The sequence below is a fragment of the Dasypus novemcinctus genome, chromosome 18 (assembly GCF_030445035.2).
Source record: "Dasypus novemcinctus isolate mDasNov1 chromosome 18, mDasNov1.1.hap2, whole genome shotgun sequence".
NCBI lineage: Eukaryota > Metazoa > Chordata > Mammalia > Cingulata > Dasypodidae > Dasypus > Dasypus novemcinctus.
Window position 1 is genome coordinate 58,180,500 of NC_080690.1, and position 27,941 is coordinate 58,208,440.

General features: G+C 38.3%; 1 protein-coding gene and 1 long non-coding RNA gene across 4 annotated transcripts in view; one reads left to right on the forward strand and one right to left on the reverse strand.

The window, feature by feature from the left end:
• LOC131274206 (uncharacterized) overlaps positions 1-1,960 on the reverse strand; it is a 62,575-nt gene extending 60,615 nt beyond the window's left edge. Inside the window, exon 1 of the long non-coding RNA XR_011646329.1 lies at positions 1,863-1,960. This is a non-coding gene — a long non-coding RNA (uncharacterized lncRNA). The remainder of the gene's footprint in view (positions 1-1,862) is intronic.
• LOC101411006 (zinc finger protein 571-like) lies at positions 1,462-25,797 on the forward strand. 3 transcript variants are annotated; one of them, XM_058279313.2, is made up of 7 exons: positions 1,845-1,904; positions 2,577-2,642; positions 13,937-14,050; positions 14,251-14,335; positions 16,615-16,741; positions 17,029-17,127; positions 22,114-25,797. In XM_058279313.2, the coding sequence occupies exons 4-7, from the start codon at positions 14,327-14,329 to the stop codon at positions 23,805-23,807; spliced, it is 1,929 nt and encodes a 642-aa protein (XP_058135296.1). In that variant the 5' UTR covers positions 1,845-1,904; positions 2,577-2,642; positions 13,937-14,050; positions 14,251-14,326; the 3' UTR covers positions 23,808-25,797. The 3 variants fall into 3 exon arrangements, with proteins under 3 accessions (XP_058135293.1, XP_058135296.1, XP_058135294.1); XM_058279310.2 differs by lacking the exon at positions 2,577-2,642 and having other exon boundaries at positions 1,462-1,904; XM_058279311.2 differs by lacking the exons at positions 1,845-1,904; positions 2,577-2,642 and adding an exon at positions 1,907-2,193.
• Positions 25,798-27,941: the final 2,144 nt, after the last annotated feature.

Consider the following 27,941-nt stretch of genomic DNA (forward strand, 5'->3'; position numbering starts at 1 on the left):
TTCAAGGACACATAAAACTAATCTATAGTGATAACATCCAATTAATAGTCATTTCTAGGTGAAGCCTGAGATTGGGGGGTGGGGTGTACCAGGTAACATTCTACTATCTTGGAAAGGTTCTTTATCTTGATTCATGTGTGGTGATTGCCTGTATATCTAAAAATCCGTATATGTAATATTTGGGGGCTCTACTGTATGTAAATTATACCCTAATAAAAAAACAAAGGCTGAATTTGCATTTTCCTTCTATCTGTTTATATTTCAACATAAAACTCACTCTTCAAATTATTTGTTAGATGAATTACTTAAGAACCTTCTCTCTGAAATCAAGAGGCCACTGGGGGAAGTGGACTTGGCTCAACTGATCAAGCATCCACCTACAACATGGGAGGTCCAGGGTTCAAACCCAGGGCCCCCTGAACCAAGTGGTGAGCTGGCCCACTTGCAGTGCTGATGCGTGCAATAAGTGCGGTGCCATGCAGGGGTGTTCCCCGTGTAGAGGAGCCCCACGTGCAAGGAGTGCGCCCATAAGGAGAGCCGTCCTGTGCAAAAGGAAGTCCAGCCTGCCCAGGAGTGGCACCGCACACACACAGAGTTGATGCAGCAAGATGACACAACAAAAAGAGACACAGATTCCTGGTGCCATTGACAAGAATACAAGCGGACACAGAAGAATACACAGTGAATGGACACAGAGAGCAGACAACTGGGGGAGGGGCGAAGGGGAGAGAAATAAATCTTATAAAAAATAAATTGACAAATTAAAAAAAAAAGAGGCCACTGGGCATACAGAGCTGTTTAAATTAATTAAATTGAAGAAAATTTAAAATTCAGTTCCTCAAACTAACCACATTTTAAGTGCTCAACAGCCACATGTAGCTAGGGTTGCTGTACTGTATGGTGAAGCTACAGAACATGGAATCCATTATTGCAGAAAGTTCTATTGGGCAGCACTGCTCCAAAACATTAAGGTCTATTTACCTCAGTTTCCAGGTAGGAAACTGAAGTTTAGAAGTATCAGTATAACACAGAGCTACATACAATCATGCCCATCCTCACAATCCTATGCTCACACACTTCTTTTCCCCCATTCACTGCCATAACTTGCAGTTTATCATTCACTTAACGATCCCATGATTTCATAGGAATCTATTCTAAAATCACAACCATACACACAAAACGCGTTCTTACAAGTTGTAAGATATTTAGTCACATACTAAACTTGATTGATAGCAGACATTATCCAAAAAGCCATAAACCACACTGTGTTCCCCAGGCTCTCTCACACACAATCGCAAATGGATCACCTCTTTATCCATTTATAAACCCTCTCAGTCTCAAACTCTGCCTGACGCATCTCACAGGCATGGCCACAGTTTTCATCCCCTCAGCTTCCTGTAGAGGATACTCGGGCGCGAACACACACACAAACACACAGTCGTGCAGTAAGCGTCACTCTCTCATACTCCTTGAGAAGCAACCAGACTGTCACGGTCACTGCGTCCAGCTCGGAGTTCTGAAAGAAATCTGGACTCTACCTCCCGACCTTTCCGAGCGTTTCCGGCCCTGGACTACATTTCCCTGCAGACATTACGGCAAGACTCAACCTCTGGTGACTTCTCTGTATGGGATTTTCTGAAACCCTTAGGGAAATCACTCGAATACAACGTAATAGGTGAGCTTAGACTGTGGCGGTGTTAGATCCACACTGCGAGCAAGGAGCTGCCCAAGAGCCACAAGGGCCTCAAATTGAGTATTGGGCACTGCTAATGGGCCTAAATTCTGCAGGATGCGACAGGTTTCTTGCTTTAAACTACATGTCCCGGAGGCCACTGCGGCCCTGCGCCACTTGGTTCACTTACGCCATTACATCTCGGTGCAAGGATAGGATCTGCAGCAGCCAGGTGAGTGACGGCTCGCCGGGACCCGCCTGCCGCAACTGAGTTAGAACAGCCAGAAAGAAGTGCCATGCATGTTGCTGGGAATGCCGGGGGGCCGGCCGGGGCTCGGAGCTGACAGGAAAAAAGACCACCAGGGCTCTGAACTACCTTCCTCCGAGTACCCAGCGCTCCAGGCTGTTTCCTTACGGAAGTTGGCCATGCGGATGCGGATTCCGCCTGTAAAATCAGGACCGTCACTTTGGTTCCGGTCAGAAGCTAGTGGGGAGCGTGGAACGAGTTCGTTTGTCTCTCGGTGTGTGATGTGTGTGAGTGCGTTTGTGTGGCCATTTCTGTGGCCGTGTCCTGGACTCACTTGCAGCTTTCTAATGCCCGTGGTCGCAGGGCCTTCCCACGCCTATGTACTCTTCCCTCTTATGACAGGGACAGCGTGCGGCTAGCTGAGAATCATGCGATTCCAGCTGCTGCTGTGCCTTCATCTTCTTGCACAGAGATTCATGCTCTTTAGAACGCCCTGATAATGAGAATTGACAACCGGAAGGTCGTAGGAAAGGGAGAGAAGACTACCATAATAGGATGCCCCATTCTGCCTTGAGAGCGTTGTGGGAACACTAACCCTTCTCTGGTTGAGGTTGTGATCTCTGAGAAAGGCCTTATGATTCTTCTTTCTCTCCTCAGTACTGCATTTCTTAAAGGCGGTACATAAAAGAAAACTATATTACACATCTGAAAGGCTTGCCTAAAGTAAGTTGCCATATATATGTGTGTGTGTGTATATATATATATCTCTCTCACATTCTTTCTCCATTCAATCGTTTGATCAACATTTGGGTTGTTAACACCGTTTGGCTTTTGTAAATGAAGCATTTGTGAACATTAGTACACAATTACCTGTTTTGAGCCCCTACTTTCACAGCTTTCCGTTCTTGGGCATATATTCCTAGGAATGGAATTGCCAGCTCATATAGTATTGTATGCATAACTTTTTGAGGAAACACCAAACTGGTATCCACAGCGGGTGCACCTTTTTATATTCCCACCAGCAGTGCACAAGAGTTCCAGTTTTTCCACATGCCGGCCAATACTTGTTATTTACCTTTTAAAAATAACCCTAGTAGGTGTGAAATGTTAAGGTTGTTTTGATTTGCATTTCTCTAATGGCTAATGATGTTGAGCATCTTTTAATTGGCTTTTTGGCTTTTTAAAATATATCTTTGGAGAAATACTTATTTGAATCCAGTCCCCATGTACAGTTGAGTTGGTCACCTTTTTCTTGTTGAGTTTTAAGTATTCTTTATATATTCTGAATATTAAACCCTTATCAAGATATATAATTTTGAAATATTTCCCCTATTCTGTAGGTTGTCTTCTCACTTCCTCGAAACATCCATAGACACACAAAAGTTTTTAATTTAGATGAAGTCCAGTTTACCCATTTTTTTTGCTGTTGCTGATGATTTTTGTCTCATCTATGAATCCATTGCTTAAACCAAGGTCATGAAGATTTATCCCTGTGTTTTCTTCTAAGAGTTTTATGCTTAGTGCTTTAATTTAGGTCATTGATTCATTCATAATTAACGTTTGTATATGCTGTTAGGTAGTGGTCCAGTTTAATTCTTTGGCATGTGAATATCATTTTTCCCAACACATTGTTGAGATTATTCTTTCTCCATTGAATGAACTTCGAACAGTTACAAAATCAGTTTGCCATAGATATATGGGTTTATTTCTGGACTCCCAATTCTCTTGTCCCATATATCTATCCTTATGCCAGTATCACACTGTTTTGATTACTCTAGCTTTCTGATAAGTTTTGAAATTAGGAAGTCTGAGTCCTCCAATTTTGTTTTTTATTTTCTGGATTGTTTTGGCTATTTGGGTTGTTTTAGTTTGCTAAAGGCTGCCAAGGCAATATACCAGAAATGGGTTGGCTTTTACAATGGAGATGTATTAATTTATAAGCTTATAGTTCTGAGGCTGTGAAAATGTCCAAGTCAAGGGTTCAAGAAGCAATGTTTTTCTCCCCAAGGACCGCTGCTGGTAGTCCTGGATTCCTCTCTCATATGACAAGGCACATAGTGGCATGCACTCATCTCTTCTCTTTACTCCAGGCCTGGTTGCTTTCAGCTTCTGGTTTCAGTGACTTCCTCTCAGCTTCTGTGTTTCACGATCTCAGCTTCTGGCTCCCTGGGCCTTCTCTCTCAGCTTCTAGGGGTTTCTCTCTGTTTCTGTGGGCCTTCCTCTCCCGGTATTTATCCCATTTATAAAGGATTCCATTAAGAGGATTAAGACCCTGGGCCACTCCCTACTGAAGTAATCTAATCAGATGCCCTTAATGGAAGCGATCTAATCAAAAGGACCCACCTGCAATAGGCTCACACCCAGAGGAATGGATTAATTTAAGAACATAATTTTCTGGAGCCCCTTGCAATTCAATTGAATTTCAGGATTGGCTTTTCCTTATCTACACAAAAGACAGTTGGGATTTAGAAGGGATTATGATGAATTTGTAGAATAGAAGGCTTTGGGTAATTTTGATATCTTAATAATATGAAGTCTTCTAATCTATGAAAATGGGATGTTAGTCCAGTAGGATTTTTTTTTTTTAAAGATTTATTTATTTATTTAATTTCCCCCCCCCCCTCCCCTGGTTGTCTGTTCTTGGTGTCTATTTGCTGCGTCTTGTTTCTTTGTCCGCTTCTGTTGTCGTCAGCGGCACGGGAAGTGTGGGCGGCGCCATTCCTGGGCAGGCTGCACTTTCTTTCACACTGGGCGGCTTTCCTCACGGGTGCACTCCTTGCGCGTGGGGCTCCCCCACGCGGGGGACACCCTTGCGAGGCACGGCACTCCTTGCGCGCATCAGCACTGCGCATGGCCAGCTCCACACGGGTCAAGGAGGCCCAGGGTTTGAACCGCGGACCTCCCATATGGTAGACGGACGCCCTAACCACTGGGCCAAAGTCCGTTTCCCAGTCCAGTAGGATTTTAATAACTCTTGTAATTGGAAATCTTTTTAGTTACAGTTTAGTTACAGTTTTAATTCTCTTATTAAAATAAGGTTGAAAATCTTTTCAAATGTTTATCACTGACTTTTTCTATGAATTGTCTTTTTTTGTTTTTGTCCATAATTCATCTTGATTTTTTTTATGTTTCATCTGATTGTTTTGTATAGAGCTCTTTTTATCTCAGGAAGAGTCACCCTTAGTGGTTTAAGTTGCAGATTTTTCCCTCTCAAGCTTTCATTTGCCAGTATTTGTGTTCTTTATCATATGCAAATTTTCAATATAGTAATATTTATCCATTTGTTGTTTTATTGTTCTCCTATTATAAGACAGAAGGCTTTTCCCCTTTCAAGTTAAAACACAACACAACCATTTTTTCTCCTAGCATTTTTTGATTTTTTAAATATTTACATTTCTTATAGAGTTTATGCTGGTATATTGTGTAAAATGAGAATAGTTTTACTATTTTCCAGTAACACTTATTAAACAATTTATCTTTTTCCAGAGATCAGAGATTGCTTCATATATTTTTATGTCTGTGTGCCAGTACTACAGTGTTCTAATGGTAGGAAATGCATAGTATTTTTAAAATCTCTGCTGTCTCTTTTGCAGGCATTTTCTGTCTATTCTTGTCCTTTTGTTTCCTTAATTGTTGAATTTAGATTTTTTTTTAAGATTTATTTTATTTATTTCTCTCCCCTTTCCCCCCTCCCATTGTCTGTTCTCTGTGTCCACTTGCTGTGTGTTCGTGTCCGCTTGCATCCTCAGCAGCACGGGGAAACTGCGTCTCTTTTTGTTGTGTCATCTTGCTGCATCAGCTCTCTGTGTGTGCGGTGCCACTACTGGACAGGCTGTGCTTTTTTCACATGGGGCGGCTCTCCTTGCGGGGCACACTCCTTATAAGTGGGGCACCCTTACATGGGGCCGCCCCTGCGTGGCACAGCACTCCTTATGCATGGCAGCTCTGCGCATGGCCAGCTTGCCACACGGGTCAGGAGGTAGGCAGACACTCTTATCAGTTGAGCCACATCCACTTCCCTTGAATTTAGATTTAATGTGTCTGTCTCCATACTTTAGTATTTATATTGGAATCATATTTAATTTATATTTTAATAAACGTATTATATATCAGATATCCTAACAATGTTGGCAACATCTTTATGATGTATCATTTTAGCCCATTTTCATTACTCCTAATGAGGTAAAAATTGGTATTGGGAAGCAAAATCTTAACTATTACAGTGGTTTGTGGTCCTCCAAAGCTGACCTCTAATCTACAAAATCTTATTCTTCAGTATTTACTTTTTGTCCTTGGGTTTTCTTGAATATCACGTGAGCAACATTGACATTGAGTTTATGGAGTGTATATATAGCAAGATCAATGCTACAGTACTATGGCAAATTCTCTCAATTGTTCAATCTCAAAGTCACATTACAAGTTTGTAAATTGTTGCTTGCACACTGGCTGCCCTATGGATGTTGTGTGTGTTTTTGGTCCTCAGTGTTTTTGTGCGTGACTTGGTTTTTGAGAATTAAATATAAATAGTTTATGTTTTATTGTTCTACAAAAGTTAATCAATCTGTCAAATAAAAACAAATCTGGGATTTTGTAAGGAGATCTTTATTCAAAGGGATTATTTCAGTTATGGTAGAGGCACTATTGCAATAGGGAGAACACCCTGATTTTAAAATCTCTAAGTGTCCCTGTGGTCAGGCAGAAAGGAATTTTCTTTTATAGGGAGGAGTAAACTAAGCTAGAAAGAATTGGATGTGAGGAATAAGTGGGTGGACAATTGAGCAGATGATGTTTTGTTTATCGCCAGCCAGAGAGAAGCTTCTTGGGAGACGCCATTATGAATGCTGTTCTGCATTCTGATGCTGGCTCAGGCTCAAGGGTGGGCGAAAGTTCAAGGACCTGGGGGAAAGAGAGAAGTCTGGCTAAAGTTTGGTCAAGTTAGCAGGTATTTTGTCCAGACTAGCCAGGAGAGTCAATTAGTTCAGCTAATAATTTATGAATCAAAGAATGAGAATTTGGAGGGTCTGTGACTGGTGTTCTCAATGATAAGCAGAGAGGGTCATCCTTGAGTGTTATCTAAGTTACATGGGGAGGGGTGGTTCTTTGTGCCATTTCCCAGGACACAAAGGGTGGGAGGATTTCTTTAACCATTGCTGTTTTCCACAGGACCTGTGTAAAGTTCAACATTGTCAAACCCATCATTAATGATATGAGGTGCTAAAATGCCAAAGTGGGGAAAATAGCTGAATGAAGATCTAGCACCTAAAGTTTCTCCTATCTTGTGAAAGTTAAGAGCTAAGATCAATAAAAGTAAAATTGAAGACATTAATTTTTCAATTAATTTAATTTTGCTGGAAAAGTTTTGAATGATATTTTAAAAATTTAATTGCATTGCTCTTATGTATTTCTATAACTTGCTAATTTGCATCTGTAATATGATATAATTTATATAGGTAAATTACATTGAAAACTACTTAGCAAATACAGTTATAATGTTATGTTAAATGTCAATATTGTCAAAGAAAATTGTACCAGAAATGTTAAATAGGCAAGGATGACACTATTTAAGGACTACTATGGTAGGGGAGAAGTGAAACTCAAATCCAGGGAAGGCAAGGGGTTATTTGAGTTTTATAGTCAAATCAAAGGCAGTGGAAAAGTACTAGGGGGCCATATGGAAGGCTAGGAGAGAGTTGGATATTTGGATCAAACTCTCCAGTTTAGACATTTTGACCTAAAGTTGTGTTTCTTTGCAGGCCGAATTTTTTGTTTGTTTTTTTCGTATAGTCAGACAGCTGTAAGATTAGTTTTAAGGTAGTCTAGCAGGAAGGGAGCAGGTAGGATCAGGGCACAGTTAGCAGCTTTGTCAAGTAAAAAGCTGTTATGCTCAGTACCCCCTCCTCTTCAAGGGAAACATAATTTTTCAATGAACAACTAGGATGGCTTTTGTTTAAGTGTTTTTTGTTGACAGAGGAAAAGTTGAGCCATTATTGAGAAGTAGTGGCAAAAGGTCCATTATTTTAGGGTCAGCCATCTTAAAAGAGGGATGTCTAAAAGGAAGAAGAGAAATATTAATATAAAAGGCTGTATTAAAGTCTAAGAGATGGGTGGATGAAAATCTTTTTATTATGTGACATTATTTGTTGAGTTCTTTGAAGCTAAGATGTAGGTGTTTTTGGTGATGTTGTCCATGGTCATGGTTACCTCTCATATAAGGGCATGTATAAGCTGAGCATTTTACTAGACTTTTATGATGTGCCCGACATAACTTGTCTAGGCAGAAATCCAGCCCATGCATCATCTTTTGAGGTGGCGAGGCTTTTGAGGTATATATCCAATCATTGGGCTTTATGTTGCAGTGTTATTTTAGATCCTAGGGAAGAGGCCAGGGCAACCTAGAGTCTCAATAAGGACCTGGGCAGTCAGATTTTAGTTTTAAATGACACCAAATCAAGAGTTTTGCTGTAAGTTTTTATAAGCAATCTCAGATTAGACTTTTAAAAGCCTTTCAAATCTATGAAGTCAAGTCAAGTACTTGTCAGATCTTATCTGCAGTTCTATATAGATGAGGGAGAACTCCTTTTTTCTTGAGCGCTCCCAAATATGGTTCCAGGCCTGTCAAGAGGCAAATTTTTTTATTCACTTATAAGACTGGGAACCCTGTTTGCCAGAAACAAAGCTGGTTTTTCTAAGAAGGCTTTGTAAGCAATGGCTCTATGAGGTCAACCTTCTTTTTTTTTGTTAAACATCTGGCCATATCTTATTACAAGAGTATTATTTAAAAATATGACATCTAGTCAAAGCATTGGTTGTATAACCAATGTTTTTAATTATGTCTGCTTGAAGAGGACAGATTTTTATTTAACATATGCAAATACTTATATTGTCATGAAAAAGAGGAATATTTAGTAAGAGTTTTTGAATTTTGAAGGGATCAGTTAGGGAGAAAATGATAAATCTTTTATTCTTTATAAAAGCACAGTTTATTAAATCGTTGTCAATTATAGTTTAAGACAAAAAGGTTTTTTTTTTTAATTTAGAAAGCAGAATATTAAGGCATCATTCATATATATATATATTTTTTAGAAGATATCAAAATGAACCCAGCACCTCGTACATGGGAAGCAGGCACTCAACCACTGAGCTATATCCATTCCCCAATGAAATTTGTTTTTGTTTCTTTGTATTTAGGAGATACCAGGGATCGAATCCAAGACCCCATATGTGGGAAGCATGTGCATACCACTTGTGCTATATCCGCTCCTCAATCAGCATTATTTTAATCATAATCATCCTTTATTAAACCAAATTGATTTGGTTTTCACTTGATCTTCATTGAACAGTCTCATGAGCCCATCTGTTTCTGTTTACTAAAAATCTCGGACTTAGTCTACTGGTATGGTCTCAAAGTTAGTTAAGCAATGTCAGTAGAAGCGTGAAGCGTGTACCCCAGAGTACCTGACATCGTTCTTTTCTTGGGTCTCCAAGATTCTCTTTTGTTGAAGATGAAGCACTTTGGCCTACCTGTAGCTGATTGTAAGAACTTTTAGGGAAGCATCGGTGTTAAACAAAGAACTGTGTGTAGATGATTAAAAAATAAATGAAATTTTAAAATGGCAGTGGTCATTCTTTTTCTGTAAACCTTCTACAGCATAATCAGTCATTTTATGTTAGGTCAAAACTGTTCTTTTTTCCTTCACCAAAGTACATCCCAGATACTTTACATGCTGACTTTAGTGTAAGCTTAAGATTTTAAGTTATCAGACAATCTTGGAAACTATTTTTAAGGTCACATATTTCAAAACTTAATTATGTTGAAATAAAATTTATCAAAATAATGACTCAATTTGGTTAAATGTAGATTTACGTATTTTTTCATTTTAAACATTTAGTAGATGTAATATTAGTTTATTTGATCAGTAAATCTGTATAAGTTTAGGAAAAACATACCCAAGTAGAATAAAGTGTATGTTTGTATTGTTTTTAATGCCAGCCAGAAGATATAGCTGTTGTTATTAAAGTAACAATATCAAACTAGGCTCATTTGTCTAAGATTTATCTAAATTATGTTAGCTTGACTTGAGTTCTTATCTTTAAGCCAATCAAAATGAAGCTCTTTTAAGGAATTTTAAAAGTTAATTTGGTAGTGCCACCTCGAGATAGGAAAAATATCATATACAAATACACATTCAAGAAAAGAGCTTATAACTTTAATTATAAAAATTTTCAGCCACAAGTCAGACATAAACACAGAAATATAAAACTCACTAGTTTATATAAAAGAGCTGGCTTTTGACTTTGCCAGACTATGTATTTTTACCAGGATTGTGCCCCTAGCAGATGGACAAGTTGAAATTACTAAGCTCCCCACCAGTGTCCATGGAGGAGACTAAGATTTTCCCCCCTAATGTGCAATATTATGGAGGCTGTGGACTAAATATTGGGTGAGGGACTGAGAAGACACCTTGCTCTGAAGGGCACTGGAAGAGGACTAGCAGGACATCTGGTAGAAGAGGGGAGTAGGAGGTCAGGAATAAGTTTGATATTTGGGATTGTGAGGGTCTGAAGTTGTTTGTTTTTGCTATCTGAGATGGATTTTTTCCTACAGCTCTAATATTAGTTTTAAGATAGTCATGGCAGGGAAGGAAACAACAGATAGGTCAGGGCCCTCAACTGAACTTAACATAATCAAAGGGTATCACACCCAGAGGAACAGATTAGTTAATAAACACAATCTTTCTCTTTGGGGGAGTTATAAAAGAGTGTCAAACTCACACCACGCAATGGGTTGGCTTAAACAATTGGAATTTATTGGCTCACAGTTTTGAGTCCAAAATCAAGGTGTCATCAAGGTCACCTCCCAGAGGACTGTGGCATTCTAGGGCTGGCTGCTAGCGATCCATGGTTCTTGGCTTTTCTGTCATAGAGCAGCACACATGTCAGCGTCTCTTAGCTTCTCCTTCTTCTGGGTTCCTTTCATTTTCAGCTTCTGGCTGCTCTCTCCAGGTTTCTCTGTCTCTGTGGCCTTCCCTATAAAGCTTTCATTAATACGATTAACACCCATCCTGATTCAGCTGGGCCACACCTTAAGTGAAGTAACTTCATGAAAAGGGCCTGTTTATAGGGCTCACACCCACAGAAATAGGTTAAATTTAAGAACATGGTTTTCTGGGGCTACAGAGCTCCAAGCCACCACACTTACCCTTTTCCTGTGCTTATAGCTTTTATTGATTTCTCTTGTCAGTTTACTTGGCTGGCTAATACATCTAATACAGTGAAAGTAAGTGAGAATTCTTGCCTTGTTTCTATTATGTTAACACAATAGTCATCCATTCCCATTTTTTAATTGTTTTCATCATTGATGAATAATGATTATGAGTAGTGTTTTTTGGTATTTATGTACATATGATTTCCTCTAGAAATCCATTTTTATCAGGAATTTTATTAATGGTTGTCCTATGGTCAAACCATCTTTATTTTACTCAAAAAGCCCCACTTAATCATGACATTTTAAAAAATGTGCTATTGGATTCTGTTTGCTAATACTTAGCATTTTGCTTTCAGTTTTAATAAGTGAGAATAGTTCAGAGTTTGTGTAGTTTTCATTTTTGGTATCAATATTCACCTTTTAAAAGGAATTTGCAAATTTTCTTTTTTCTGGGCACTGCAGTGGATTAAAATGGAATATGATTATCTCATTTTTGAAAGGTGGTAGAATTCCCCTGCAAAATTTTCAAACTGGTGCTTTTATGGAGGATAATTTTTTGATGTCTGTGGTAATTGATCTGTTTGAACTTTGTAGCTTTGCTGGGTCAGTTTTATATTTCTCCAGATAATTACCCAATAAAACAGTTTTTTAAATTTATTCCCATAAAGTTGTAAAAAGTAATTTCTTAAGATTTAAGATATCTTCTTTTTCAAAAAGTGGCTAATTTCCCCAATATTTCTTATTTTGTGCATTCTTTCTCCTTGAAAAAAAGTAAGCCAACTTATATTTTTTCTTTAATAGTTTTTCTCTGTCTGACTTCTCTTTTTATATTTACTGTATGTTTTTGGTGTATATTACTCTTTATCTGTATTTTTGAGTTTGGTATTTAATTTTTTATTTTTCATACTTTTATTTATATTGTTAATATTTAAGACTATGAACTTTACTTATATTTGAATTTTTCCCATAGATTTTGATATGTACTATCGTCATTATAATTAATTTTCCAGAAAATCTAGTTTCAGTTGTTTTCTAAGTCAAAAAGCCTTTAAAGCTGTACTAATTTCAATTTTTATTGCTTGTGATGAGAATATTGTAATATTTCTATTTTATGGAAATTACTAATATTTCCCTTGTGACATAATATAGAGTGAATATGCCATGTGCATTTAAAGAGAAGGTGTATTGCTACTTGTGGCATAAAAAGGTAGATTTATATCTGTTAGATCTATGTCATTGATTATGCTTTTCAGGTCTTCTCTAGCCTTTCTTGTTTTAGGTTCACATAAAAAATTCTGTGTTTTTTCCTCCTTTGCTTGTTTTTGGTTTGTATTAATTTATTTAGGTATAATTATATACTATAAAACTAACCAGTTTAAAGTATGTAATCCAATCATTTTAGTAAATATACAGAATTGTGATGCATAAAGTTTTTGTGTTTTTAACTTTTTAATAGGGTAGCAGCAAAGATAGACAGAAATGGCTGCTGATTTTTATTTATATGCAAAAAGAGTTTGCACAGAATATGTGTGTGTACAAAATGAAAGGAATAAAATTCCTAGGATAGATAAAAATTGGGTAATTTCATTACATGTTTAGATTACCTTTTCTCTCTGGCTTTAAAACTAACATCAATTTCTAGAGGTTAATCTTTAATTTCACTGGGCTCTAAATTGTCTATATCATTAACATTTGTGGATTGATAATTAGAGATACTGCAAAAAGAAAAGTAAATTCCCCAGGAGTGTCAGATAACAGTCAATTAAGAAATATTAAAGATCTGCTTTTTTGTTTTTTCAGTCTGGCTTCTTAGAAACTGCTCTATCAGAGAGGTCAGCAAACGTTCCTGTACAAGGCCGCATAATCTTTTTAGCTTTGTGGCCCCTATAGTCTTTTTTTTTTTTTTTAAGGAGGTATCGGGTATTGAACCAGGGACCTTGTACATGTGAAGCAAGCGTTCAACCACTGAGCTACACCTGCTTTGCCATATGGCCTCTTTACAACTATTCAACTCTGTAGTAGCACACCTTAATCACAGACATAGAATGAACATGGTGATTGTTCAAATAAAACTTTACTTACCAAAACAGGCAGTTTGCCTGTTCTAACAAGCTATTTTAAAAATTAAGCATTTCCAAATTGGGATCATTGTTTTCTTTCTTAGGACTATGACCCAATTTCTAGAAACAGCGGTCACCCTAAGGTAACTATGAGAGTCTCCCTAGACAGAACTTAACCTGCTTTAACCTAACTTTCCTCTTATAATTCTGCCCCATTCATACCCCACAACACCAGCTCAGAATAGACTTCCATGTCCACAAGGGTTTCTCTAGTTCTTGCTTCCAGGAATCTATAACCAATGTTTCCCTCTATGGTTTCTCCAAGGTTGATTTTGGGGGAATGGGCCAGCAGCCCAGACTAATTCCTCATCTTGGCAGAATTTAAAATTCAACAATGCCATTTCTGATTTTGAATATAGACAACTGACTTAACTTACCTGAGCCTGCTCCTGCTCTGTTGAAATTAGGCATAACCTAATAATAAAATATTAATGTAAAGACCACGTTCTCAGCTCTTTTCCAGCTCTCACACTTCCAGGCAAGAAAATGGTCATGACTGGAACTACAGTATGCTGCACAGGAGAATTCTGGGAATCGTAGATTAGGATGAGGCTGTGACTCCACATACTCAGGCATTTGTGTTCTGGTAGACACTGTTCTGGACCTTTTGACCCTGGCGTGTCTGTCAAAACTTCTGGAGTCTGGCTAATGTCTATATTGTCTGAAAGGAGGCTATATTTTGGTCTCTGAAGGTCCTTCCTGGATGAAAAGGCTGGAAGCAAAGTGCCTTACTTAGTGTGTGGAATCCGGTGGAAGCTGTGCTCCTGGGGATGCCCCGTCCTTCTGTGGAGATAAATATATCCTGGGTAAGTAGCACCCTCTGAGGTTTTGCTCAGCATCATGGATTTGAGGGAAGGTCTGGCCTAAATCCCTTCTGCTGTAGCTGACTTCCATCGGATTTGAGGGATGACTGAGATTTGTCCAGGGGAAGTAAAGGTAATTCTGAACATCTCATTTTGTGGGCTCTGAAGCAAGCCTGATCTCATGTCTTCTCTTTCTTCTCCAGTTCTGACTTCTCAGGACTCTGCAAATCTCCAGGAAAGGAATCAGAAAATTGATCAGTTCCGACAATTGTAAAAACCATGCCCCACGTGAGTTGCTCTTTGTTCTCTCCTTCCTAAAGTGCAGTGATTTTGTTATACAGTTTGAATGCTGGATTTATTTATCCTAGAACTTCCTTGCCTTACCTACCTCCAAATAAAACTGGTGCCAAACTTCTCACATTCCAGTGAGTAATAATACCAAAAAGCTCCATTCCTTTTTAAGTATTTTTCACTTCTCCAAAGCACTTAGATATTCATTCATCAGATCATTCTACATTTCCTAAATGCTCAGTTTTCTGGCAGGAGCCTTGAGGGAGCAGTACAAACCACTAGTACATGGCGTGATGAAGTAGAGATAAGTGGTTCAGTGGGACACATGGAAAACTTTTCTTTTACTTGCGAACCTAGGTTTGCCACTTGAAAGTGATAGCACGTGAGACTGAGTGTGTGGTAAGATTTTCATTGAGACTTTTAATACGATGTGATGGGGAACTAAGTATTGAGAGGGGAGAAATCTTATTCCTTATATTAGTTTCCTACTGCTGCTGTAACAAATTACCACAAACATAGTGTCTTAAAACTTTACAAATTTATTATCATACACTTCTGGAGGTCTTAAGTCTAAAATTAATTCTCATGGGGTTAAAACCAAGGTGTTGGCAGGGCTGTGTTTCTTCTGGAGGCTCTAAAGAAGGATCCATTTCCTTGCCTTTTCCAGTTTCTCAAGGCTACCCACATTCCTTGGCTTGTGATCCTCCTCCATTTTCAAAGCCTGCAATCTCATCATTCCAACCTCTGCTTCTGTTGTCACATCTCCATCTTTGACTCTCCTGCCTCCCTCTTTCACTTATAAAGACTCCTGTGATTACATTGGGCCCACCTGGATAATCCAGGATAATCTTCCCATTTTGGTTGTCTTAACTTAATCACATGTAGTCCCTTTTGCCATATAAGGTAAATAGTAACAGTTTCCAGAGATTTGGATACAGAGATCTTTGGGGGTGGGGGGTGGCAGAGGTGCATTATTCCAGCACCACGCCACTCTTGCCCAGGAACCAATGAGCGATGATCAGCAGTCAGGTTCACCTTAGAGTTGGCTGGGATTGGCCACTCCTGATGATGTTTGTGTTCACCTGGGCTGGTGTCCATTGGCTTGCTGTAGCCTAAGGGCATAGGAAGTGGGAACAAGTAAAACCTGCCAGTGTAAACTCTCATAAGAATTATAGGTCGTTAGAACTGAAAGACATTAGAGAATTTGTCCAATTTATGTACTTACAAGGAAGCAGATCATTAGAACTATATAATGGGATTATCATACATCTATTATAGGCTTTGCTAAGATGAGAAAAATATTCAGTGACATAATATTGTGACATGATGAATCTGAACCTTCTAAAACGTGTGATTTCCAAATTCTATTTTCTAGCCTAGGCATTTGGTTAAAATTGTTTGGAAATATTCCATGAATTTTATCTTTTTTCTTTAAAGAGAAAGGAGAAGGGAAGAAATCATATTTATTGAGAATTTGTTTATTTATTTGATTTATTATTTGTTGAGAATTTGAAAATGTGTTGTGTGGTTGAATGTAGTATTTTATTTATTTATTTATTTTTTAAAAGATTTATTTTTTATTTCTCTCTCTCCCCTTCTCTGTCCCAGTTGTCTGCTCTCTGTCCATTTGCTGTGTATTCTTCTCTGTCTGCTTGTATTCTTGTCAGTGTCACCCAGAATCTGTGTCTCTTTTTGTTGCATCATCTTGCTGCATCAGGTCTCTGTGTGTGCAGCACCATTCCTTGGCAGGCTGTGCTTTTTTCATGCTGGGCAGCTCTCCTTACAGGGTGCACTCCTTGTACGTGGGGCTCCCCTATGCGGTGGACACCCCTGCATGGCACGGCACTCCTTGCATGTATCAGCATTGCATGTGGGCCAGCTCAACACACGGGTTAAGAGGTTCTGAGTTTGAACCTTGGACCTCCTATGTGGGGTGGACGCTCTATCCATTGGGCCAAATCCTCTTCCCAGTATTTATTTTAATTGAGAAACTGCTGTTATCCTGCCATTTTTATTCCTGGAACTTTCTGGATAATGAAATTGTCCTATACTTCCTAGGATGTTTTATTTGTGGCAATAGATGTGATAAGGAGTGTGTTGATACCATGGTCCAGGCACCCGATTTCCTTCAGTGATTATTAATGTTATAGTTTCCAGCCATGGCCTATTGTTTATTGTATCATCCCCTTCATTCCATGCCCTCCTCCACCTTTCCTCCTTTGATCTCAAAATCATTACCATATTGTCATGAATATTGAATGGATTTGTTGTTGCAGTGGTTGGTGACTTTCAGGGACGTGGCCGTAGACTTCTCTCAGGAGGAGTGGGAATGCCTCAACCATGCTCAGAAGGACTTGTATAGAGATGTAATGTTGGAGAACTACAGCAACCTAATCTCACTGGGTAAAGCCATTTTCAACAGAATTTGTCTGCTATAATTTCTACTTCCCTCATTGTAAATTTCTGATTTCTGTTCCCTCAGGTAAGGTTTGTGTTTCTAGAGGTAGAAATAATAGCTGCACTGTATACCTTCTTCTCCATCCTTCAGACTTTCACACCTTCAAACTTTCACACTTTCCTCTGTCACTTCCTATCAAAATATGTCTTCTCTGATGATCCATGTTGGAGATTTGAATCTAATATCATGCTATGAGCGTAGCATGACCATGTCCCATTTTTCTTCTCTTAAGCTGGATATTCAGTCCCTAAGCCAGATGTGCTGTCCTTATTGGAGCAAGGCAAGGAGCCCTGGATGGTGGTGAGAGCCATGACAAGAAGACAGAGCTCAGGTGAATAAGGCCTGGTCACACAGGGGAGCTGTGAAGACATAGGATTGTTGACATGTTTGTGTGAAGTTCCTCTCAAAAGGCCTGTGGAAAGAAGGCCTGAGAGCTAGGGAGAGCAAGAAGGCTGTATCAATTTGAACTCCCAAAGGAACTTCCCTCCCATTCCCATTTAGCACTCTTCCTGTCCCTTACATTCCCTTTTTGTTTCAACGAAGAGCTACCTTAGCTGTCTTTCAGGGACAGTCCTTTTAAGTATTCTTTGAATTGAGTTTTTCCCCTTTTGCTCTTTTGCATATAAACTTAGATATTTATCTCTAGCCAGCAAATGTTTATAGAGAGTTTACTGTGATTTTTAGACCAGGATTGTCAGAGATGGCCTCTCAGGGGAGGTAACATTTGAACTGAGACCTGGATAAAAGTAGCCATGCAAAAATCAGGTAGTTTGTGTTCAGGCAGAGCTAAGGGAATGCAAGGGCCTGAGGAGGGGATGAACTTTCATTTGAAGGTCAGCAAGAAGGTCAGGGTAGCTAGAGCAAGGAAGTGAAAGTGGAAATTAGAGATCAGGACAGAGAAGTATGTAGAAATCAGGTCATTTAGAGTCTTTTTGGCCATTGCAAGAAGTGAGATTGTCTCTTGAGTATGACAGAAAGACAGAGGGTTTTGTACAGGTCAATAAGGGATCTTGGTTTAAAGATCATGCTGGGTATTATATGAGACTGGGGACAGGAATGGAAACAGGAAGAGCAATTAGAGGAGTCTACATTAGAGATAACAGTGACTTGGAATGGGGTGAAGATTCTGATTATATTTTGAAGGTTAGAACTAATTGGATTTGCTAATAGATTAGGAATAGGTTGGGAAGCCTACAGAAGGAAATCAAGAATTATGCATTTTACATTCCCCTTAGATATCCATGTTGAGAAGTTTGATAAGCATTTGGAATCCTAAGGGAGAAGTCAGGACTGAAGAGATAAATACAGGATTAATCTATTTTAATTGATCAGTGTTCTACGAGATGAAGGAAAACACGGAGGGAGTTCATTTACATGGAGGAGAGGTACAGTTCAAGGACTAAACCAGTGGGGAATTCCAACATTTACTTGGGAAGAGGAAAATGATCTAGGAAAGAAAATTGAGAAGGAGTAACCTGTGATCTGGGAATTAATCAGGAATGCAGTGTACTAGAAGTCAAGTAACAAATAAAAAGTTGGAAGTGGTTCAACTGTGAAAGATGTTGCTCAGAGGTCAAGTAAGATGAAGGCTGAGAATTGACCCTTGGATTTGGCAAAATGGTGTTGGTGACTGAGACAAAGTAGATTTGGAAATGAGAGGAACAAAAACCTGATTGTAGAGGCTTAAAAATAAATGGGAAGAAATAAACTAACAGTAAAAACCAGAGTGGGACTGTGAGTTAACTCACCAGGCAGTGTTGACGGTCTGTTTGAGGGGCTTCAAAAGGTATAAATAGAATTTTAAAATATTTTAGAAATGTTTTATTATATGCTATGATATTTATGAGAGAAGTGCAAGTCTAGTTTTTATATGCAATACTATTTCAACTGCATAAAAATGAGTAGGAAGAAAGCCTGGAAGGAATTTTGGCTAGATGTTAATTAAGGGCATGAGAGGGCAAACAAGTATAGATAGGAAGTACAGGCACATGTCTGGAAGAGTTTTTCCAGGAACAGGAACTGAGAAATGGAATAGGAGCTGCAGGGTGAACTATAGCCTCAAAGGAGTTTTTTTGTTTCTTGTGTTTTTTCAAAGGAGGGTCTTTAAGATGGAGATAAATGTTAGAGAGATGGTATAGGTGTAAGTAATCTGGAAATACAGCTGGTAGTGGTCAAAAGGACAGCCTGAAATTGGGCTGTTTGGGAGAGGGTGGGTGGGGTGGGGTGGAGGGAAAATTGTGCCTCAGGGGAAGCAGTGTGCTCAACTTTTCATTGGGAGCAAGAAAATGAAGAGAATAATCAGAGGGGCAGGTTGAGGCTAATAAGAGGATTTTGCAGAACAGTTCGATAAGTTTCGGGAGGCCTCCTGGTCAGAGTAGAGTAGGAAATGGGTCAGAATAGGGAATGTCCAGACTTGTAATGGCAAGAAAGTCCTAGAATGATCAAGGACCCAGGAAGGTAGGACTTCTCAGTTATAATGGGATTGGTCCTCAGTGGTCTTTTTGGTAAAGATTATTTCTGTTACAACCTCAGGGTGGTGGGGTTGTCACACTGAGGGTTATGAAAATTTAGCCCTCTCAGAAGATGGCAGCCTTAATAGCAGGATAAGAAGGTCTTAAGAACACCCAGAGCTTGGGGGTCTCCTTTGTAGACTACGGTAGGTGAATGCCTTATCAGAAGAAAGAATTATAGGTGCTGCCCTGCTAGGAATCTGTGGGACTGGGGAGGCTTCTGCAAAGCAAAGATGTGTAAAGTTTTATGTGAGCCCTGAAAGGATGGAAGTGGGTAGGGAGGCCAGAGGTAGAGGGAGCAGCATTCCTGGCAGAGGTTACAGTGTAGTGAAGGCTGTAGGAGGATGGAGCTTGGTGTGTGTGAAATATAAAAGAAGGCCCTGTAAGGACCTTGTGAGGAGCCTGGTGAGGGAGAGATGCCAAATGTGAGGGTGAGAGGCTGGCAGGAGCCAGCTACATAGCCTTCTAGGGGTTATGAAAACAACTAAATAGGTAGTAAGTAGCATTTGTTTTGTTGCTGTTGTTCAATAAAATATATATATTTCTTACTATGAGGTTGCAGTCAAGTGAAGTTTGAAAAATGCTGCTAAGGACTTTGGACTTTATCCCCAAAACATTGGCAAATGATTGAAGAATCTTAAGCAGAACAGTGACATATTTTCCATATTTAATATATCACTCTGACTGCAAGGTTGCAAGATGGAGATTAGAACAAAGGGTCTCATGAAATTACTGGGTAGCTTATTGTCCTAGTTCAAATGAGACATGATTGGAACTTCCCCAGAGTGTTGGTGGGTAGAATTAGGAAGAAGGGAAGTGGTTCAAAATCTGTTTAGCTAATAGAGTCAGCAGGATTCTTGGAGGCAAGAAGATAGTCTTCCCAAAATGACTTCTGCTTTTCAGACTCCCATTTTGTTTTCTTGCATCAACATCCCTTTTTATGAACCAATATTGTCCTCTATTACATTCGACAGTCTATATAGTCTTGTCAGAGAGTCTGTGCCTCCAGCTCCAGTCACATGATAGCGTTTCCTGCATTTGAAGATTATGCTTGTCTCCCAACTTTTTTGTTCAGAATAATGTAAAATTTTCTTTATTGTCTATACTTATCACTATTTCTAGGATATTATAGAAGTGCTTTCACAGGAAACAAGAGAATATTTGGATTTGGGTATAAGTTTCTGTAAAGGAAGTTCTGAAAAATAGTTGTGAAGGGGGAAGGCAAGCACTGTGTATGTATGCTGTGTGCTGAGGATTAGTTACATGATAAAATAGAAAATATTTTTTTATACTGAAGGCCCTTGAGTAAAGCACTCAACAGGTAAATAAGTGAAATATACTACTAGAATTGCAAAAATTGTAACAAAAATGAGGAATAAGGTAAAATATAGGGAATAAAGATGTAATCCTAATTTGGGTCATCAGTGTCAGGCTTTTTGAGTAGCTGGCATTTAAGGTAGGGGCATTTACAAGAAGAAGGAGCTAGCCATGCAGAGGACATTACTGACAGATGGAACAGCATGTGGAAGAATATGAAAGGGGAAAGAAATTTGATGTTTCAGGAATTTCAATCAAACAGGATTAAAGCTTTGTTCCAGAATATAGGAATGGCTCAAAATGAGGTCAGAAAGGTAATCAAGGATTGGATCATGCAGGGATTTGTAGGCCATGAATAGGAATTTGGATTTTATTCTATGTACAAAGTTAAGCCACTGAAAGACTTTAAGCAGTATTCTCAAATTTTGTTTTATATCAGAAACATCTGGGGAGATTGAGAAATGAGTGAAGATTTGTATTTTTTAAATGATTAACAAATATTGAGTGTCAATAGTATGCAAGTAATGGTGCTAGGTGCTAGAGATAAAGCAGTGATTGAAACAACATCCTAGCTTTGATGAAGATAACATTATGCTTGGGAGAGACAGACAATAGACAAGCTTTAAAGATAGTATATCCATTATTGATAAATGTAATATAAATGCATTTATATATTGGATGTTTTGATAATGTGGCGTTTGAGCAGAAAACTAAATGAAGTGAGGGAGCAAACTATGCAGATATCTGGGAGAAGAACATTCCAAAAAGAGGGAATAGTAAGCACAGAGATTTGTGCTTGACATGTTTGAGCAATAAGGAGGCCATTGTGTGTCGAGCAAAATGAATATTTAGGAGAGTAATAGATGACATCAAAGTAGTGCCCAAGGTAAAGCTCATGTGGAGTATTGTGAGCCATAGTAAGGATTTAGGATTTGGATTCTCAAATGTAAACCATAAGATTTTTAACCAGGAAGTAATGTGATACTAGTTACATTTTTAAATGATTCTTCTGGTTGCTGTGTGAGGAATAGACGTAAAGGCAAGGATGAAAACAGGGAGACCAGTTAGGAAGTTATTGCAATAAGAGATGGACGGCTTGGTCTAGCATGGTAGTTACTGGAGGTATTCACATTCTTGATAAATTTTGATGATAAATCTGATAGAACTTACTGATAGATTTGTTTTCTGGCCAAGCACCTGTTTGCTTGTTTCAGGGGAAGAGGAGTGGTGGGAGGAAGGGCTTTTTTGTTATTTTATGAGTTTTCTTGTTGATTGTAATCCATTCCAAAGTTTGAGAATCATTGATTTAATCTATATTGCTAATTACCTATAAGCTTTCCTCATTTTTAAAAAATTGCACAAAATATTGAGTGCTGTTTAAGCTTTTCTTTTCTTATGGAAATCAGTTTAATCTACCATTTTTATCTTAGAAGTTTTATTTCTCTGAGGAATCATAAACAGAAAGAACTTGCTTTCTTGTTATCTTACAGACTTGGAATCCAGGTGTGAGTCCCAGAAGTCATCTCCAGAAAAGGGAATTTATGAAATGGAGTCAATCCATTGGAAGATAATGGGAAAATCTGTCAGCCACAACCTTGAGTGCATTGGTCCTGGAGATGATATACGGTTCAAAGGTCAATTTGAGAGTCAACAGAGAAATCAGGGACAACTTTTCATGCATGTGAAAATTACCTGTGAAGAAAAGACTCCTCGAAACCACTCTACATGCCCTACGTTTCATGAGATAATTCCTATCAAGGGAATATTGTATAAATGTAAGGAATGTAAGCAAACTTTCAGCAATCTATCATGCCTTACTGAACATGAGAAAACTCATAAGAAAGAAAAACACTCTGAAGTTAAGAAACGCAGGAAGATTTTTACTAAACTGCCAAGCTATTTTCAACATCAAAAGATTCAGACCGATGAGAAACCATATGCGTGTATGGAATGTGGAAAGGCCTTTGGTCGTAGTTCTGACCTGATACAACATCAGAAAATTCATACTAATGAAAAACCCTATCAATGTAAAGTATGTGGGAAGGCCTTTATTCGTGGTTCACAGCTAACTGAACATCAGAGAGTTCATACAGGTGAGAAACCTTATGAATGTAAAAAATGTGGAAAAGCTTTTAGTTACAGTTCACAGTATACTCTCCATCAGAGAATTCATAGTGGGGAAAAACCCTATGAATGTAAGGAATGTGGAAAGGCCTTTATTCTTGGCTCTCAACTTACATACCATCAGAGAATTCATAGTGGTGAGAAACCCTATGAGTGTAAGGAATGTGGAAAGACCTTTATTCTTGGCTCACACCTTACCTATCATCAAAGAGTTCACACTGGTGAAAAGCCGTATAGATGTAAAGAATGTGGGAAGGCCTTTTTATGTGCCTCCCAACTTAATGAACATCAGAGAATTCATACAGGTGAGAAACCCTATGAATGTAAACAATGTGGGAAGGCCTTTATTCGTGGGTCACAACTTACTTACCACCTAAGAGTTCATACAGGTGAGAAACCCTATAAATGTAAAGAATGTGGGAAAGCCTTTATTTGTAATTCTAATCTTATTCAACATCAGAGAATTCATACAGGTGAAAAACCCTACAAATGTAAGGAATGTGGGAAGGCCTTTATGTGTGGCAAACAACTTAGTGAGCATCAGAGGATTCATACAGGTGAGAAACCCTTTGAATGCAAAGAATGTGGAAAGGCTTTTATTCGTGGTGCGTATCTTACTCAGCATCAGAAAATTCATGGTGAGAAACATTATAAATGTAAGGAATGTGGGAAGACCTTCTTTCGTGCCACACAACTTACCTATCATCAGAGAATTCACACAGGTGAAAAACCCTACAAATGTAAGGAATGTGACAAGGCCTTTATTTATGGCTCACAACTTAGTGAACACCAGAGAATTCATAGAGGTGAAAAACCTTATGAATGTAAGCAGTGTGGGAAAGCTTTTATTCGTGGCTCACACCTTACTGAACACCAGAGAACTCATACTGGTGAGAAACCCTATGAATGTAAGGAATGTGGGAAAGCCTTTAGTCGTGGCTCAGAACTTACTCTACATCAAAGGATCCATACTGGTGAGAAACCCTATATGTGTGTCCAGTGTGGGAAAGACTTTAGACGTCATTCACAACTTACTCAACATGTGAAGCTTCATAATTGAGAAAGCCGGTGTATGTGATTTAGTATAAGACTTTACCTGTCTCCTATTGCTCTGGAATATTAACCCATGTTATGATTAATTGTAATAAATTTAGGACTCACTTTTACTTCTGTTCAGAATCTACCTAATTATATTGCCTCTGTTAACTTAATGAATGCAGAAATGACTTTTGGAAGCCCTTGAACTTTTTTTTTTTTAATCGCCATACTGTGGAATGTAATACACATATCCTTTATTAAGTATCATCTCCATTTCACCACTTCCTATGTGTGAAATTGGATGAATTACTTAACCTCTCAGTTTCTTTATTTGTGAAATACCATAATGGTATTATGATGATTAAGTGAGTTAATAAATGTTACTCCCTTTGGACAATATCTACTATCAATGTTACTATCATCATTGCTGTCAGTTTCGTTATTATATGCTATTAGAGAAGTCAAATGGTTGGAATATTCTATGTATACAGTAAAAATATGTAAGCATTCTATTGGCCATTTTTCCCTATTTGAATACAACATAATTCATTTTGGAACAAAATTTTAGAATTAAATAAAAGTGTCATGGCCTCCATTCAGAGCTAAGAAATTTGGTCTCCCTGAAAAAATTCATACTGGAAAGAAATGCTGTGATAGAAATGACTTTAGGATTGTTGAGCTTTTTTTTTAAAATCAAAAAGAGATGACTTTTCTACAACAAATTCCAAAAGCAGATTCCTATATTTCAGAACCTATATTCCATTATTTTAATTGGAAATAATAATATATCCCTGTTCAATCATAACCAGTTTTCCCAAGTATAACTTAAAATCAACTTAAACTACCTACATGACTTCTGTCAAGGATTTCTGAATAATATTAAACATTTTAAAAACTCATTTAACAATTAATAGTATATATGTTTTTAGGCTTTTTACAATATTTTGAACAGTGTGAATTATGAATTTTCCTTATGCACTTTCAGGAATAGTTATTATAATGACTAAACAGTGAAATATGTTAGATACATAATGAACATACATGCATTACAGTAAAATAAAAGAAACTTTTAAATAATGAGGACTCAGCCATTTAACTAAAGAGTTGTTGAATGAGGTTTGATGGTCAGAAGAGAATAATGGTGCCTTTCATTGGTATTTAGTGGGTGAAGGTGATTGAGAATGAGCTGTGAAGCAGTAAATGTCTGAGGTTCTTCCAGATCTGGTTCTAAGGATCTAGTGGACAGTATTCACCAAACTTAAGACTTTTCAGTGGAGCAGCTATGAACCACATCCAAAGGCACTGATAGAGGAACTGAAACAAAAGTTTCCCAAAACAATACCTAACTTTTCTATATGCAGTGCATTATGCTGTTTCCTATTATATTGTTTTTGATAAATACTGTATCTCAGTCAGTCTTCACAGCTTAAAACAGGCCATGATTTCTACTTTGAATAACACTAATTTTAGTTACATATTGCAAATTATAATCCAATTGTTAATTCACCATTTTAAAAGCTACTGCAAAAAATAGGATGACTAAGTACCATTAGAATTCCATAGTAGTGACCCCTGTGATGCCACTGTAGCCAAGCATTCTTCATCTCAGAAGTACACTTCAGTCATACTGGATGACTTATGCCATCACAACTCGGTCACTTGTCATTCAGGAGTAATATTATTACCAAACTTAAGTTTTAAAAATTTAGAGGAAATTTAAATAATGAAATGTAAATAGACTTTTAAGTGCTATAATGAAAAAAAGTCATTGCTAATCTCTACCAGGTAATATGTTTGCATGATAAAAACCTTTTGTAGACAATACCCTGAGCCAGCTTCTCACAGATGTCCAAGTAATAATAATCTCCAAACGACTATTGGAGAGTTCTGCTTTAACTGTATATGAGGCAGTGCATAACCAAGTTTTGTTACTGGCACTGTGAAACCCACTTAGAAAAAGTCAAAAAGGCTGTGATTAGACTGACAATAAAGATAAATTATCTTTGTTAGTGCTTTGCAGTCTTGACCATCAATTCCTTGTCTTCTATAATAATTGATATTCTTGAATTTTGAACACACTTTGAGAAATATTTTTAATTTAAAAACTTTTTAAAATTTTATCTTTTTTTAAAGATACATAAATAACAAAAAATGTTACAATAAAAAATATGAGGTTCCCATATACCCCAGTCTGCACACCCCCCACTCCTCCCACATCAACAACTTCTTTCATTAGTGTGGTACATTCATTGCATTTGATGAGTACATTTTGGAGCATTGCTACACTGTGTGGATTAGAATTTATGTTGTAGTTTACACTCTCTCCCAGTCCATTCAGTGGGTTATGGTAGGTTATATAATGTCCTGCATCTGTCCCTGCAATATCATTCAGGAGAACAACAAGTCTTGAAAATGCCCCAATATCACACCTCTTTTTCCTTCTGTACACCTTCAGCAACTCCCATGGCCACTGTCTCCACATCAATGATATTTCTTCCATTGCTAGAGTCACAATAATTCTATAGTAAAATACCAGTAAATCTTCTCTAATCTGTATTTTATTCCTCCATCCTGAGGACCCTGGTATGGTGATGTCCACTCCACCTCTAAATCGAAAGGGGCCTTAGATCCCACATGGCTGATGGAAGGAATTCTCCTGCTTGCAGCTGTAGACCCGGTTCCCTGGTGTGGTGGTTGACCATAATCATCTCCGTGTTAGCTGACCTGAGTAAGTCCAACAAACCAGAGAGTAGGTGTTGCAGCTCTGCTGAGCCTCAGGGCCCAGCTGGCACATATTCCATAAACTCAAGTCTCATGAGCATACACCAACCCCAGTGCCAACCACAGGTTCAGTAAAAGTGAAAGAAGAGGCATGCTAGAGTGATCCATCTGAATCCAACTCCATCACACTCAGGAGCACAAATTCCAAAGTTGGGCCCACTGGCAAGGCACCAAATTCCAGAGCCATCTGCCATGACTGTAGGGCCTGGGTGCATTGGTAGCCCTGAGGAGCACAGCTCCCTGGAGTTGTATCTACATTGACTATCTCCAAGATCCTGCTGAGATGTGCATAAGCGTGAACCTCTGGTGATCTCCCGACTAATTTTGAAGTCTCTGAGCCATAAAAACTCTTTTGTCTCTACCATTTCCCCCTTTTATTCAAGGTCTTTTTCTAGTTGCATCATCAGCTGGTGTTTGGCAGAAATCCCTTGGCACCAGGGAGGCTCATCCCCAGGATTCATGTCCTATGCTGGGGGGAAGCATTTACATGCTGAGTTTGGGTTAGAGAGTGGCTACATTTGAGCAACATGGAGGTTTTCAGGAGGTAACTCTTAGGCACCCTGCAGCTCTAGGCCTAGTTGAAATTTCAAGCACACAGACGCATAAGCATAGTAATCAGTGTCAAGGTTCCATTATTGGATTATCCTTCTTCTCTGGTCTTTGCCCTTCTACTTGGGGAATTGTTGCTGTTCCACTGGGGAGTGTGAAAGAGTTTCCCAGAATGGGAACTCAGCACTCCCTCAGTTGTCATGGGAAACTACTCTCTATGTCAATAGCCAATGAACATCCAAACATATGTATATAACCTATATGCATGCCCTGGAGAACTTCCTCCAAACCATGCATCCCTCATCAATGACACCCCACATCAGTGCTCCTTCCCTGCCATAGTTGAACCCCACTGTGTGATCCAAAATTTCTTCAAAATTGAAGTCTAATATATTGCCAAATTCAATTCATAGGAAAATGAGATAGTAATGATAGCTTTAAAGATTAGAAATAGAATACATAATAATTTAGAAAAACAAATAAAATAAAAAATAAATTGGGGCATTTAAAAAATGAAAAATATAAAAAATTCTTTTGACCTTTTGCCCTTCATCACTGTAATAGGTGTTGCCCTGTATGTACAGTGGCAAGACAATCTCTTCCATTTCTTCTTCAGTGCCTACAACTACTTTTTTTGTTGTTGTTTTATAATGTCCTCAAAAAAGTTTTAGATCACAGTAAAGTCACATGTAGAATATAGGAAACTCCCATATACTCAACATTAAACCCTTTCTCCCCTTTCCCAGCAATGATCTCTTTACATGTGGATGTTATGTTTGCTGCAACTGATGTACAGATATTGAAACAGCTATCAACCATGGTTCCA